The sequence below is a fragment of the Lipotes vexillifer genome, unplaced genomic scaffold, assembly GCF_000442215.2.
Source record: "Lipotes vexillifer unplaced genomic scaffold, Lipotes_vexillifer_v1.1 scaffold691, whole genome shotgun sequence".
Taxonomy (NCBI): domain Eukaryota; kingdom Metazoa; phylum Chordata; class Mammalia; order Artiodactyla; family Lipotidae; genus Lipotes; species Lipotes vexillifer.
The window spans coordinates 2,263,244-2,278,981 of record NW_006788040.1 but is presented as its reverse complement, the minus strand read 5'-3'; the positions used below and the strand labels follow the sequence as shown (position 1 = coordinate 2,278,981).

General features: G+C 54.2%; 1 protein-coding gene across 1 annotated transcript in view; it reads left to right on the top strand.

The window, feature by feature from the left end:
* Window positions 1-13,015, top strand: part of MN1 (MN1 proto-oncogene, transcriptional regulator) — a 43,314-nt gene extending 30,299 nt beyond the window's left edge. The window contains exon 3 of the mRNA XM_007461142.1: window positions 12,834-13,015. Coding sequence (XP_007461204.1) covers window positions 12,834-13,015 — 182 coding nt within the window. The remainder of the gene's footprint in view (window positions 1-12,833) is intronic.
* The last annotated feature ends 2,723 nt before the right edge of the window (window positions 13,016-15,738 follow it).

Genomic DNA, 15,738 nt, shown 5'->3' with positions numbered 1-15,738 from the left:
TCGGTCACACCTCTTCCCCCAACTTAACCTTCTCTGGCCTGTTTCCCCAGTGTATAGCACCAGCCAGCCCAGTCTTCCTAGGATCCAGTTCTGCTTTCCTCAGATCACAGGGACAAAGGTCTGTGACCTCTGCCATGGGAGGAGAGGCACTGAGTCTTAATCCTGCTTCTCCATACCTGAGACATAGGCCAAATCTAGAAAATCCTTCCAAGAGGTGGGGTACAGGTGTTGCAAAATGTGTCTGGTCCTGGGAAAATGTGACAGAAGGCGAGACTGGGGTCGGCTTAGTCACCTAACCCCCACCCTTGTGCCTGCCTCTTCCCACACTCCCTGTCTGGAAGGAATGCAGTGGCCCCCGCCTTCCCAGGTTGACCTCAGAGACACACTGTGTGCGTTGCACGCCCAGCAGGAACACACAGGGCCGAGCCTGTCCCCTCCGCCATTCCAAGGTTAGTTAGCATTTCCCATCAGTCTATAGTGTAATTTAGGGTAGGGAACACCTAGTTGGGTGGCTTCTTTTTTTTTTTTTTTTTTTAAATTAATTAATTAATCTCTGGCTGCGTTGGGTCTTCATTGCTGTGCGTGGGCTTTCTCTAGTTGCAGTGAGCGGGGGCTACTCTGTGTTGTGGTGCGCGTGCTTCTCATTACGGTGGCTTCTCTTGTTGCGGAGCACGGGCTCTAGGCGCACGGGCTTCAGTAGTTGTGACACGGGGGCTCAGTAGTTGTGGCTCTAGAGCACAGGCTCAGTGGTTGTGGCGCACGGGCTTAGCTGCTCTGCGGCATGTGGGATCTTCCCAGACCAGGGATCGAACCTGTGTCCCCTGAATTGGCAGGCGGATTCTTAACCACTGCGCCACCAGGGAAGTCCCTTGGGTGGCTTCTTTAGGTCATAGGGTTACAGGCCTGGCAGCCGGGACTCCTGACACTTACAGTGGCAGCCCAGAGAGGGCAAGCGATGCACCTGAAGTCACACAGCCAGCTGCAGGTAGGGCTGGTGCTTGTCTTCCTGGAGTAGGGGAGGAGAGCCCAGTGTGGAGGGAAAGCAGGTTGGGGTTTGTTTTTGGCAGACACGCCTCTAACCCAGAAAGCCCAAGTCCCGACCTATTGGAACCCCTGGGTGGGTGTGCCAGGCCGGGCGCCCCAGGAACTTTGGTCCCTGTTTTTTGGATGGGAGTGACCAACCAGCTTCTTCCAAGCCCAGACCAGCTTCTACTGCTCCACCCGTCTCCCTTCCCAGGCCAAGCAGATGCCACGGGGTGGTTAAAAGAATACAGACTCTAGGGCTTCCCTGGTGGCGCAGTGGTTGAGTCCGCCTGCCGATGCAGGGGACACGGGTTCGTGTCCCGGTCCAGGAAGATCCCACATGCCGCGGAGCGGCTGGGCCCGTGAGCCATGGCCGCTGAGCCTGCGCATCCGGAGCCTGTGCTCCACAACGGGAGAGGCCACAACAGCGAGAGGCCTGCGTACTGGGGGAAAAAAAAAAAAAAAGGAATACAGACTCTGGACTCACACAGACCTGGGTTTAGATTCCAGCTCTCCACTTTCTAGCTGTGTGACCTTGGTCCTCATGGGGCTGTTGAGGTGATAAATGAGATCAGCCAGTGAGAAGGTCCTGGCCCAGCCCCGGGGTGGATGCTTTGCGCATCACTCTGTCCTTCCCTGAGTCGAGGCTGAGCTGAGAGAGTGTACTCAGGGACTGTGAGTGCTGGGTGGCTGCCCATGTCCTCCCACGTGATGTGGGCGACTCACATTTCCGCAGAGAGCTCACCTTTCTCCTTTCATTGCATTTATGGATGTGCTTTCGAATGATTAAAAAAAAATTTTTTTTTTTTTTTTACAACAACCCCTCTCCTCTACCAGCAGCATTTTACTGTTTTATTAATTTTCAAGCAGGAAAGCAAGATGGTTTCCACTATAGCCAGAGAAGGAAGACCAGGGCCACATGAATGGGGAGGACATTTCTGATTCCCGAAGGGTCACCATGCAAGTCCTCACAGATCAGAGTTGTTTACATACAAACACCTTTCTCAGGAGCATGTATTGAGCATCTACTGGGTGCCTGGCTGCTCCTTCCTACTTGTGTGAACTTGGACAAGTGATATCACCTCTCTAAGCCTCAGGTTCAGGGGTTGGCAAACTTTCTCTGTAAAGGGCCTGATAGTAAATATTTAAGGTTTGTAGGTTATACAAGCTCTGTCACAATGACTCAGCTCTGCCACTGTAGCATAAAAGCAGCCATAGACAAAATGTAAACATTTGAGCATAGCTGTGTTCCAATAAAACTTTATTTATAAAGACAGACGGTGGGCTGGACATACCCTGTGGGCTGTAGTGTGCTGACCCTGGCTGGCTCTTCATCTGTGAAATGGGGCTAAGAGAATAGAAGCTGCCCTCCAGAGTTATGGTGAGGAAGGAGTGAGTTTAAAAGAACAAACACGTGATAGGTGCTAATTAGTTCTTGTCTGTTGGTTAATTCTATCAAATGCCAATCTCCCAGCAGCACTGCCCAGTTGGTGTATGGTCTTATTTCACAGGTAGGGAAACTGAGAAGCAGAGGGATCAAGTGACTTGCCCTCAACCCTTCTACTCATTAATAGATGACCTGGGATGCAATCTTGCCCCCTTTGTGCCCCAATTTCCCCACCTGTATCCTCAGAGAGGATTCACTGATGTAAAAGCACAGGGCATGATGATCTCATCCGTTGTGCGGAGGGGACGTGGAGGCACAGAGAGGTGGAGTCTTTTGGGCCACCAGCTGAGACGTGGCAGGGCTGGGATTAGGACCCAACCTGGGTTTCTTGGAGACGTGGGTTACAGGCGTCTGACTCAGAAGCTGCCAGGGAGGAATGGCAGGTCCAGCTGGACCAGAGCTCTGTCAGAGTACCATTCTCATGGGGCTGCAATCCAATCCTCCCACTTGCTTAGAGTTGGGGAGCAAGGGACCTTGTCACCAATAAGGGCGTGTGTTTCTACGTCGGGTGTCCTATGCCAGGGCCGGAATGGATAAGGTGCAAGCCTCTTGTTAATTCTGACAGATTCCTGATGCCCCTCCCCTGCTTGAAAACCTTTTTGTCTCCTCTTTGCAGGAACAAAGCCCAACGCTTCCAGTCCTCCATGACTGACTCCATTTGAGCTTTGCTGCCTCCTCTTCCTCTGGGTCCCCCAGGCCCTAAATTGGGGTCCCTGAGCAGGCCTCTTGCTCTTCTGAAACAGTCACAGCAGGGCTTGGAGCGCCCCCTCTCGCTTCTCTTGATGCAGAGCTTTACACTCATCCTTAAGTCCCCCTAGTGTGTCCTCTCCTCTACAAAGTTTTCCCAGATCCCCACCCGTCCCCTGGGTCCACTTTGCTCCGACAGGGATTGTCTCTGTTCTGCAGTTCCGTGTTTATCAGAACATGTGTCCACCAGGCTGGGGGCTCTCTGAGCCCAGCGCCCAGCACACAGCTGGGAGCACGTGTTTGCTTGTGATGCTTTAGCTATTATCACCGTCTCGAGGACTCCCTCTTACAGGCTGCCCCAGGCCCGGGTTTGGGGAAATGATTATGGTAACTGGATATCGAGCATCCCCTGGGCACCAGGCATTTCATCCGCCTCTCCGCAAAGCAGCAATGACCAAAGTCACTTTTTAGGTGAAGGAATGGAGACTCGGGGAGTCAAAAGCAGTTGATCGCGGGTCAAATAGCCCGGCAGCGACAGGGTTGGCGTTTGAACCTAAGCTTCTGTCTCCTAAGTGCATGACTGTCCCATGACTGACCCCCACGCAGAGCCCTTCCTCGAGACGCAGTGGTGCTATGGGAAGTTACCTGGGCCTACGGGCCACTTGCCTCCCTGCCGACCTGCCATGGAAAGAGCACAAAACTTCCACAGCCCAGTGGATGGGTGACCAGGGCAGATGCCCCCAAGAACCTCCACCCAAAGCATCAGTGCTTCGAAAACGTACTTTTTAAAATTCAGACTTGTCACTGAATCTGTTTTTCTTTTCCCAATGGGCTGAAAGGAATGCGGTTCTGATCCTATAGAAATACATGTGTATATTTGTCTTGTTTTATAAAGATAATGGTTGAATGGCTTACCGCACAGCCGGCAGAGTGGGGAGCTCGGTGAGGTGTTGGCCCTTCTGTAAAGTTGCCCCCAGTGTACGGGTGGGATACTGGGGCTCAGAGAGGGACAGTGTCCTGCCCAGGGCCACACAGCACTGGGCCCAATGTCATGGAGGTGAATTGTGGGTGAGAAGGCAAGAAAACAGAGTGGGAAGGGCTCTGCTGGAGACAGGGCTGGAGAGAATCTCCAATATAATAATCATACTAGAAATACTAATAGCAGCTACTATTTCTTGAGCAGCCTTGGTGCCTGGCAGTGTGTTAAGCGCTTTGCTTGCATTATCACTGGACTCTTCCCAACAGCCCTATGAGAATAATACTGTCTCCAGCCCTAGTTCATGGGTGAGAAAACTGAGGCTGGGAGGAGTTAACTTCCCCAAAGCGAATCCTGAAGCCTGGTGCTCTGGACGCGCGGTGCAGAGCTCCCCCTGCACAAGCACCCTTGATGCACCCCTGTGGACACTGTCAGAAGGAAGGTGCAGGCTGAGGGGTTGGCTCACGGCCCCCCAGCCTGTCACGTCTCGGCAGCAGGCAGACGGGGAGTGGCCCGGGGGGTGCACAGGGCTGCATCTGTCACAGGTCATTGGCCACGTGGCCGCAGGCGCCAGGAGAAGGAGCCTGATGGAGGCACTTAAGCCAGGGAGGGGGACCTGCCCCGCCCATCCTTGGGCTCTGGTCCTCAAACGCCACCCAGTGCCTTCTCCTTTGGGGCTGGGAAGGATCCCCGGAATTCAGCCTCCCGCCCCAGTCCCAGTCCGGCCCCCAGCTCTCAGCAGCCTGGTCCCAGTGATGCCCTTGCTTCTTCGCCTCAGCGGAGCCCTCAGCTCCACTCAATGTAAATGACAGCTGCCCTCAGCCGAGTCAACTCCAATTAATTTCCAAAGGCTTTCAGGGGCCTGGCTGAGCCTCTCCCCAGGCTGAGCTACCCCAGCGGCTGGAGCGAGGCCCCTTCCTCACCCTCATGGGGCCTCCTGATTGTTGGTGGGGGCCCTACAAGCCCCTCAGGAGCCCCCATGTGTGCTGTGTGCTGCCCCCCATCTGATGGGGCCAATGTGGAAATGCTCGGGCAGCGTCCATGGAGAAAGCACTGAATGGGGCCTTGGGTTTTGTCCTTGGCTGCTGTGTCACCCGGGGTCCTTCTCATCCCATCTGTGTGCTTTAGGGCCCTTTCCCCAAAAGCGGGAGTGTTGATCCAGAGAGAGAGGGTGGGAGGGAGGACGGGGGAGGGGGAGGAAGAGAGAAAAAGATAAAGAGGGAGGGAGAGAACAAGAGAAAGAGAGACTGAGCAAGAAGGAGAGGGGGGTGGGAACGAGAGAGCTGGAGAGAGGAGGAGGGACTGGGTGTACATGCCATTTGGCTGCGACATTTTACTTTTTCCTGTGACTTTGGCATCAGACAGACCTGGGAGTTACCCTGGCTCTGCCACAGGCCGGCTGTGTGACTGTGAGCCAGTGATGTCCCCTCTCTGAACCTCGGTTTCCTCCCCTGTAAAATGCCCCCTCGCCCTGGGTGTTGGGTTGGTCCAGTGAGATCGGCCAAGGCCTGGCCCCATAGGGAGCCTGAGGTCAGTGTATCTTACTGTCCCTTGTTTTGGGAGGGCACCTGCCTTAGCCTCCTGCCTTCTTTGAATGTAAAATCTGATCACCCCAAAGGGATAGAAAGATTCAGGGGTCTTGTACATTTACTCACCACCATTCATTTCTGAGAGGACCAGATAGGCCTGGAGAGGGGGAGTGACTTACCCAAGGTCACACAGCAAGCAGGTGGAGAGCTGGGATGAGAATGTGAGTCTTCATTCACATATCTCACAAATCCTTATCAGGTGTCTACTGCATGCCAGGGCCAGAGAGACCTCGGAGAGCCCCATGGGCGTGTCTGCTCTCAGGGCCTCCATCCAGGCCAGGCTTGTCTGATCTTTACTGGTGGGAATGTTATCCCCTTCTACAGGTGGGGAAACTGAGGCTCAGCAAGCTGAGCTTGCCCAAGGTCATGGAGCTAGTGAAGGGCAGAGTTGAGACTCAGAGGGAGGAGGGAGGATTTGAGTCCAGGTTTCTGAACATGCCAAAGCTGCCGGGTATGGGGAAGGAGAGGGGTAGGAATTTGGGTGTGCCGTCTTCTTGCCCGGTTGGTGGCATTATAGACCATCTTTGTGCCACCTGATATCTGGTTTAGAGTTGCTGTTCCTGCCTCTGAGGCTAGAGTCGGTGAGTCCCCCAGACCCCGTCTAGCTCTCTGAAGGAGGGGACACGACCCAGGGACTGAACGTGGACAGGCAGCCAAGGCGGGGTCCTCCTTGGGGTTGTGAGAAGGATTCCAGTTGGGGTATGGGGACCAGTTCCACTAGGGTTGGGTCCCCCACATCCCCAGGGGCGGGTTCTTGGAGATGGGCCTTTGTGTTGCCTTAAAGAAGCCTTGGACTTTGTTAACCACCGACAAGACTCTCCACTTCTCTGATTGCTCGTGGCCTTTACCTGATAGAACCTGACGGAACTCGGTGAGGACCCGGGTGCTGACCTTATCCTATTTCGAAGGGAAAGAAGCTGAGTCTCAAGGAGGAAAAGTGACTTGCCCAAAGTCGCCCTGCTGGGAAAAGTGCCAGGGACCAAGTTACAGGCTTTGGTCATCTGACTCCAAAGTCTCCGCATGATGTCTTCCATCTTTGGTGGCCTGTTGCTAAGGGGCTCGGAACTCAGAATTCCCCCTCTGCCCGGGGAGATGTGTCAGCACTTCCCTGTAGCCAGTGAGGCAGTCGCTGGTGGCATCATTACTATTATGGTGGCTGGTGGTGGGGTGCCATTTGCAAGCGGGGGGTGTTGGAGAAACGTCACCATGAGGCTGACAGCCAGGTAGATAGATGGTGGGAGTCAGCAGAGGTGAGGAGTGTGTTCTAGGCAGAAGAAACATCGGGAGGTGGGAAGGATCTCGATATACTTCGAGAGACGGTATAGCTGAGAGGTGAGGCTGGAGGCCCAGGATGGAAGCAGGCCGCGTCATGGGAAGCTGGAGACTTTATCTTGGGGGCACTGGGGAGCCATGGAAGTTTTAAGCAGGAGAGGGGCCTGCTCTGGTTGGTGCTTCAGAGTTTCTCACCCGGCTCACAGTGGAAGATGGGCGTGTGGGTCAGCGTAGAAGCGGAGAGAGCAGCAAGGTTGTAGCTGCAGGCGGGATTGGGGGCCTGGACCAGGGTAGGGGCAACGGGGCGGGAGAGCAGTGGCTGAATTTTGGAGGCAGGCTCTCCCCTCCCTGGTGCTCGACTCTAGGCTTGGGGAAGCGTGATGCCCAGAGCCAGCCTGGGTGTGATGGCCCGGCCTTTCCTGGAGATGGGGGCTAGGAGCTAGGAGCTTCTGGGGGGACATGGATGTGTCTGGGGGCCCTAAGGGACTCCCAGGCTGCAGGACAGAGGTGCCGAGAACAGGTGGCTCAGCCCTGTGGCTTCCAGGCCGGCCGGCCTGCCTCTGCTTCCGGGCCCAGTGGCCCAGCCCCCAGCTGAGTGGCAGCTGTCACAGACACCAGCGTCTTCCCCCCAACACCCCCTGCCAGGTCCAAATAAAGGAAAAACCAAAATACATTTCCCTTTGTCGGAATCTGGCGAGGGTGAGCCTGTGAGAGTCATTCGCTATTGTGTTCTGGGGCCCACACTGCTCCTTACATAAGCTCCAGGTTCAAAATACTCTCGGAATTCTAATTCCCTAATTCCTCTCTGCCTGGGATCGCACCCCGGGGGCCTCCCAGCCTCGGAGGGCAGGGGGTGGGGCAGGCCCCTGGCACCCAAGGAAACGAAGAAACTGCCCCGCGCACAAGGCGGGTGTGCGGCAGTATTAGCTCTGCCTGCCTCCAAAGCCCTGGGCTGTTAAAGTATAGTAACTATAATAATCCTAAGAGCAGCTAACCTCTTCTGAAAGCTCATCACGCACTGAAGTTTTCACCCATGTGATCTCACTTCCTTGTCCTCCAAGCCTGTGAGGCAGGTTTCCATTTTATAGCCCAGGTTAGCACCTTGCTTAGGTTGTACCCTGGATTAGCACCCAGGGAGCCCCTAACCTGGGTGCAGCTTGGAGCCCACATTTGACCCCAATAATCTGGCCTTCCCTCTGGGGGGCAGAGGGACAGGAGGTGGCCCGGCAGAAGTCCCCTTTCTGAGGGTTTGGGGACAGAGTGGTGGCTGTGCGTACCACCAAGGCAGCACTTCAGCTGCTGGGGTCGGGGGTCGGCAGCTACCCCAACCCCCTCCCCCCCTGGAGCTGAGGATGCCTGAGCACGTGGCCCACCCAAACTGGAACCCATTCCCGGGGCTACTGAGTGCAGGGCAAGGCAGTGACAAGGCCTGTTTTGCTGACTTTAAAAAAACCCTCAGCCCCCTCCATGGGTGGCACCTCCAGAAATGAAATTAGCAATGAGACGTCCCCACGTAAAGACATGCATATCTTCTCCCTTCTCCCTTTACCTCAGCCGTGGCCAGCCAAAGGGCCAATCAGCCATCCCAGTTAGCACTCCAGCCAGCCGTCCCAGCCCCGCTGGTCCCTGCAGGCTGGTCGACAACCACACAAGGCAGTCCTCTTGGTGCTGGTGGGAGTGCACTGTGTGCTAAGCACTTTACATGGATCATTTCACTTAATCCTCGTAACTGCCTCCATGACGGCCAGTCCTATTATTTCTCCCATTTCCTAGGACTGAGGTTCTGAGAGCTGAAGTGATGCACGGAAGTCCGTGCTCCCCAGACGGTAGGCATGATCACTGTGGAACCCGTAGGAGGAGTGGAATTCCATCCGTTATTCACGCGGTCACTTTTTGGGCACTGGCTCAAGGTTCTTTCCTTTCCTTTGTGGAATTTACTATCCCCTTTGTGGATAGGGAAGCCCTGAAGACAAAATCTGATGTGGTCTCATGTTGGTGGCAGGGTGAGCCCAAAGCAGCCGGTACCTGGATAGCATGATACCAGGTCTGCAGCATTCAGCGAGGGCATTCTGGGAAGGGGCTGGATGGGTCAGCCAGGGCTTGTGCACGTGGAGAAAGGGTGGGGAGAGACTTTGTGGGGAGGAAGAGCGAGGTATCCCAGCTCCAGGCCCCGCCCCTGTGCGTGGGGACTCAGGTGGTCTGTTCTGGCCAGTAGGGGGATGACCTTAAAAACAGTCCCATGGTCCTTCCTTGCTGGGCAGGCACGCCAGGAAGCCTCTCATCTCAGCTCCTGTGCTGCCTGGGGTGAGGCACCACATGGTTATACATTTTGAGTCAATGTCACCCCTGCCTCAGGAACTGACCACCCACAGGCAGGGCGTCATCAGCTCTCTCTATTGTATGGTCTCCCCCAGCTGCCTTGAGCCAGGCCCATGGGAATCACCATCCCCAAGTTACAGATGAGGAAATGGGGGCCAGCTGCCGAGGTTGGGGGACCCGGGATTCCATCTCGGCCTGACCTGCAAGGAATCCTGGGCTAACAGGAGAGGGCCGGTCCCAAAGCTGGTGACCTGGCCTCGGGTGACCCCTGGGCAGCTCCCTGTCCCTTGGGGTCTCAGTCTTCCCATCTGTCAAATAGGGCTGAGCACAGGCCCCAGCTGAGCTGAACAGGCCAAATCTGCCCCTCCCCCACACAGCCACAGTCTGATAGGGGAGGCTGACAGCCAACAGTGGAAAACAGGACAACACCCATCAGGTTCTGTGGTGTCTGCCAGTGCCGGGTGCTGAGTACCTCCAGGGTCTCCCCAGCCCTGGGAGCTGGGTGAGGGGGCGGTTTTATCTCTGGGTCCTGGTGTGGGGGCCGGCATGCCTGCTGCCCTGAGCAGTGGGGATGGAGGGCCTCTCCTGGGCCAGGCCGGGGCAGGCCCTGACTTGAGGCGGCTCCTGTGGGACTGATTTATCGGCAGCCACTCGGCAGCCCAGGGGAGCCGCAGTCCTAGGGTGTGTTGGGTCCCCCCAGCTGGAATGAATCCTGCGGGAGGATGAGTTTGGTCATGCTTGGGTTGTCAAGAACTGAAGAGTCATATTCTCTCCTAAAAACATTCCCCATGGATACCAGACTCGCTTGTTTGTTCCAGGCAGAGGCTGGGGAATCCTGTGCCCATGCTCTGTGATGTGGGGCAAGGCCCTCACCCTCTCTGAGCCCCAGGTGCCCCCTCTAAAGTGGGGAGAAGGGTCACCCAGCTGCCGGGCTTGCTGGGGGATGGAATTAGATAATACACGGAGTGTCCAACTGTGTGCCTGCGACGCCCTCATTAAATCCACCCCAAGTAAGAAGAGCAGCTGTCTGTGGTTTTGGCGCACGGCATGCGTTTGAGTCGTCTATAACTTGGGAATAAAACATCTTTAGGAAATGTGGCCATTTGGAGCAGTCTGGAGCCGCTGCTGAGCAAACCCAGCTCCCATGAGTGTCTTAGTCCCTCCAGTGTCTACCTTCCTGGTGCTTCAGCCACAGAGCAAGGCAGCCGGGTGTCAGGAGCTCACGTGTGGGTCTTGTCTTTGTTTAGCTCTTGCAAACTTTGGCAAGGGGCCTCGGTTTCCTACCTGTAAAATGGGCACAAGCATTGTTGCATTGGCTCCTTGAAATAACGTGTGTAAAGTGAAATAAGGAACTCCTTTCAGAATTTCTCTCTCTCTCTCTGAAAGATGCTACTCCTTCCCCCAATCTAGATCTCGCAATGTTCAGAACAAAATTCCTTTTGCAGGTATTAAGCAGCAGGGTGTCACTGGGAGCAAGGCAAGCGTGGGCTCAGGAGCAGAGGTGTGAGGCTGTGCATCAGCATGGCTGGAATCCAGGGCCCACTGTGGGTGAGGGGACCCTGAGTCTGGTATCTCTAGCTAGCTGGGGTCACAGCATCCCAGCTCCACCACCTCTAACCAACTTGGGAACCTCAGGCTCAGAACCTCAGCTTCCCCGTCCATGAAATGGGTACAAAGACTCCAGTTTTATGGGCAGGAACATGCCCAGCTGGCCAGTCTCAAGGAAGGGACAAGGCTTGGAGGCTTCTAGATGGTTGCAAGGACCCCTCACCTCCTGACTCCCCTCCCCTACCTCAGACATGAATGACAGTCCCAGCAGCCCTTTCTGGGGTTGTCTCTGTATGCCAGGACATCTGTTACAAGACCCCAAGGGAGACAGCATCACCCCCACTTTGCCAGTGAATAGAACTGAGGCTCAGAGAGGGAGATTGTTGGATTCCATCCACACAGTGGTGGGGCTTGGATTCAAGCCGCAGTCTGTGACTCTAAGATGACTGTGCTATGATACTGTCTCCCAGCTTCACCGTCAGATGCAGGAGGAGGAGGAAGACAGTGCCTTGTTTCCTGCTGGAATCTGCAGGCTTACACCACGCCTGGCACACAGTAGGGACTCAGCTTATTAATTGAATGAAGGAAGGAAGAGGCAAAGGAGAGAATCTTCCCTCCCAGCCCTAGCTCCTCCCAAGAATGCAGGTCCCAAAGCTGGGTGTCTCTGGGGCTCCAGGGTGGGGACCCCAAACCCAGTTAGTCACGCCTGGCCTTGGTTGCCTGGGCCCATCCCTCTGAGAGGATTTTCTCTGCAGGCCATGGCTCAGCTCTTGGGGGAAGCCTCAAGGCGGATCCCAGAGGGCTGGATGGGCGGGGTGACTCCTGCTTGGCACCGGGCCCTGGCTGGGCCTGCACAGTGTGCTGAGGAGGGCAGGCCAGTCGTGGAGTTCGGAATCTGGGTGTGCTCCCTCGGCTGGAGCTGAGCCCCCACCGCCAATTCCAGCTTTTCTCACTTCTGCTGAGTCAGAAGTTCACCATCAGCCCATCTTCAAACCCAGCTCTGTCCCATCCTGGCTCTCTGAGAGTCACCTTGCCTCTCTGAGGGTCAGGCCCTGAAAAAGGAATAATGAGAATAATCATGATTCAGTAGGCCTCAGAACAGAACTATTGGTCACTGGGCAGCAGTAAATTAGAAGTCCTCTGAAATGACTGCTCCATTCCTTCCCTGCCTCAGGACTCCCAATTCCTTGTTCTCTTCTAATATAATTCGTGCTAAGGTGTGAATGGTTGTCAAATTTCTTTCCTGTCAAGTGAGTCTAATCCAAACATTACTATGGTCGGTGCTGTTTCTGGTGCTGTGTGACTGAATGAGAAGGAAATTGAGGGGGTTTTCATTGAGGGTGTAGGAGAGGAAAAGACTCCCTCACCCTTATCACCTAAAGTCCTTTCATGCAGCAGCTGGGGAGGGGCAAAGGGCACTGGTGTGGTTGGGGAGTCCACACTCTTAGTCTCTGTGGCTCTGAGCAGTTTGGCTCTGGGTAAGGAAGTTACCAGCACATAGCAGCCCCTTAGCAAATGTCTGTCTGGAGGATGACAAGAGAATGGGCTGTATTCGAGACCTGGACAATCCTCCCCTCCTCTGTTTCACTGCATTTGATGAACTCCTACACATCCTTCAGTGCCCAGTTTGGATGTGTCTCTTCCAGGAAGCCTTCCCAACTAACTTCAGGTCCAGTTAATCAGAGATGGGCAAACCCTGAGTTTATCTGGCCTAACTGTCCTATTTCCCAAGGGGGAGGGGAAAAACAGACCCAACAGGAGGTCTTCCCTTAGCCAAGGTCTCACAGCCCAAGTCAGAGGTGACGGCAGGAGGATTCGAACCAAACGTCTTTAGATCTCCTTAGACCATCTTTAGGCATGAAAAGAAGGCCTGGACATGGCCTCTCTTCTGCTTCTGCCACTTTACCCCCATTAGGGCCTCCTGCAGAGTCAAGCACGCAGCTAACATCCTCTCTTCCTCCTTTCTCTGCAGCCCACGACCTCCCTCCGAACAAGGCCTCGGCAACCCAGCCCGGCAGCCACTTGCAGTGCCTGTCTGTCCACTGCACAGACGACGTGGGCGATGCCAAGGCCCGAGCCTCCGTGCCCACCTGGCGGTCCCTGCACTCCGACATTTCCAACAGATTCGGGACATTTGTGGCCGCCCTAACTTGAATTGACAAGAAATACCCCCTCCCCAACCAGGCCCTTCCCTCCCCCTTTTCTCTCCTCTCCCCCCTCCACCTGACCCCACCCCTACCCGCCCTGTTAATTTGAAAGGGCCACTATTGCTGAGTGGATGATTTTTTTTCTAGGTTGGTACCTGCTTAGTGGCATATGGACCGGAAAGGGTTAATTTAAAGGGGGAAAAAAAAAAAAAAAACCTCAAAAAATTTTTTTAAAAAAGAAATTTGTCTGCCACGGTATGTTACCAGTGTTAACCCTTCTGCAGTTAGCAAACTTGCTGAAGCCTTTTTCCTGCTAGATAATTCCCATTTTTCTGTAATCTTGGCATACGTTTTTTAGATGACCTCTTTCCTTGTTTTATTTTCGTGCTGCTGTATGTCCAAGTATTGTTATTTCATAATAAGACAAGAGTTGCTTTCCTTTTTTATTCTCTTTTAGTCTTGTTCCTCCCCCCCCCCCCCCCCCCTGCCTGTGTTTTTATACAGAAAAAATAAGAAATTTCCCACTTTTCCATGTAGCTAATAAAGGTATATAATAATAGCTCATCTTTGAGAACTTACTATTGACCAGACACTTTTTTAAAGTTAAGTGTTTTTATATAACTTAGCCCATTTGATTCTCACAACTCCATTGAGGTAGACCCCCCCCCCCCCCCCCCCGCCCTTTGTTTTTTTTTTTTTTTTTTTTTCCTTTTTGCTTTGTTCACTGCTTATTAAAATGGAAATCCTGGAGAATAGTAGTTCTGGAATATTGCCGGGTGAGAGTCAAATTGTCATCACAATATTATATATTGACACCCAACTGTCATCAGTCAGGCTGGAGCCAAACAATTAATGCCCCCCTTAGGTATTCTGCCTGGGATTTTGTTTTGTCTGTTCCCTCAGAAAATAGAGATATATATTTTCGTTCCCACAAACACACCCTCAGCCTTCAGCTCCGTTCTCTCTTCTGCTGGAAGCTGCCTTTCACTGCCATGGAGGTGATGACGTATCCAGTCCGCTCTGTGGGAAGGAGCCGGAATGTTCAACAGTGGTGTTTTCTCTCCTTTTCTGGGCCTCTGTACAAATGCCCAGGCTCTGAATTTTCACGCTGCGCCGAGCAGCCCTCGTCCGCGTGGGGATGGTGCCTGTCCAGCTTGCACAGCCTCTAGAGGCTGCAGGCTCCCGGCTCTGCTCCGGCCACGTCAGCTGGGTCTTGGGTGCTGGAGTTGAGGATCAATCCTTAGCCCTGACCTTTCCTGACATCTGTTCCCAGCCAGGCGTTGGGGGAAGAAGGAACAGGACTGGGTTATCTCCCCCACTTCTCCCGTTCCATCTCCAACCTGGGCAGCCCCCCATCCCTGGGAAGGACCAGGCTTTCGCCGGCACTTTTCGAGGGGCTTGTTGAGTGAAGGAGCCCCCAGGCTCTGCCTACCAAGCCCCCCTCCTCCAAGCCTGTGTGTATTCTCTGCAGGGGTTTGCAGACTCCTGAGGGCTAGAGGAGGGAGAAAGGGACTGGAACTAGTGACTTTGATTCTTGGGCCTTTTTTTAAACCCAGGAATCCTCCCTCTCCCTTTTTATTTAATCTCAGCCTGTTGCAAAACCAGGGCCACGTCCCGTGCATCTCATGAAGGAATAACTTCTTTGAGCAGAGGTGAGGGAGCAGCTGGGTGAGCAGGGCAGCAGAAAGCAGGGCTCCTGGACCCAGCTGAGGCCTGTCACCTGGTCCTCCCAGGGCGGTGGTCAGTGGAGGCCCAGTGTTGGCAGGGGGGGCACCTTTGGGTGCTGCTGATGACTCCCAAGGGCTTGTGTGACTCATGGGGGTCGTGGGAGGCACCCAGATTCCAGGGTGGGCCAGACAAGAAGTGACTGATATCACTTCACCCAAATCAGTAACTCTTGTAGTCGATTTCAGTTTCTGTGAACAAGCATCTTGCTAAATGTGCCATTTTGAGCCTTGCGCCCCCTCCATCCTTCCCCCGCCCCACATCCCCAGAGTTTGCAGACACGGCTTTTTTTAGCAAGTGACCTGAAGGCTTTGGGCTCACTGTACAACACTCACGTTGTTTATTTCAAAGAACTTTTCAGCAAAGGGAGAAGAGCGTACAGAAGAATCTGTCTCTTTCCATTCCCCCCTCCTGTCTTTCCTTGGGCTGGCTTTTTCGGCTTGGGTCTGAGTCTGGACCGTCCGAGGTTCTTACACCGGCAGTCTGACCAGGGTTGACCCCGGCCCCCACAGAGGGCAGGCAGAAACAGGTGGTGTGAACTGATCAGTGAGAAGAAAGTGGGAGCTGACTCAGCCCCGGGTTCTGCCACCAAAGGAGAGAAAAGGTGAGGAAAAGCACCCCCCCACCCCCCACCCCCGCCACGGGCTGCAGGAGAGCCAGCCATAGTCTGAGCGAAACTCCACGACCCCTCTGATTCCACAACGTACAGCTGTTTGAGAGCTTCATCCTTTTATTTCTTAAACAGGCATGATTTCTCCTTAATTGCTTAAGGCCGGGGAGCCGAGTGTCTTGACTTCTGTCTTTGACTTGCCCTGTGTTGAGTCCATCAGCACATGGCCATCGTCTCATGGTCCTAGCAACCTCGGAAACCCCTGAAGTTTTAAACTTTCTTGCTCCCCACGACCCCAGAATTGAACAGCTTTAAAAATAGCCTTAAGCAAAAGGATGTTATTTCATTAAATTTGGTTTAATGGAGAGAATAAAAGCAGATTAAAAACACACCCA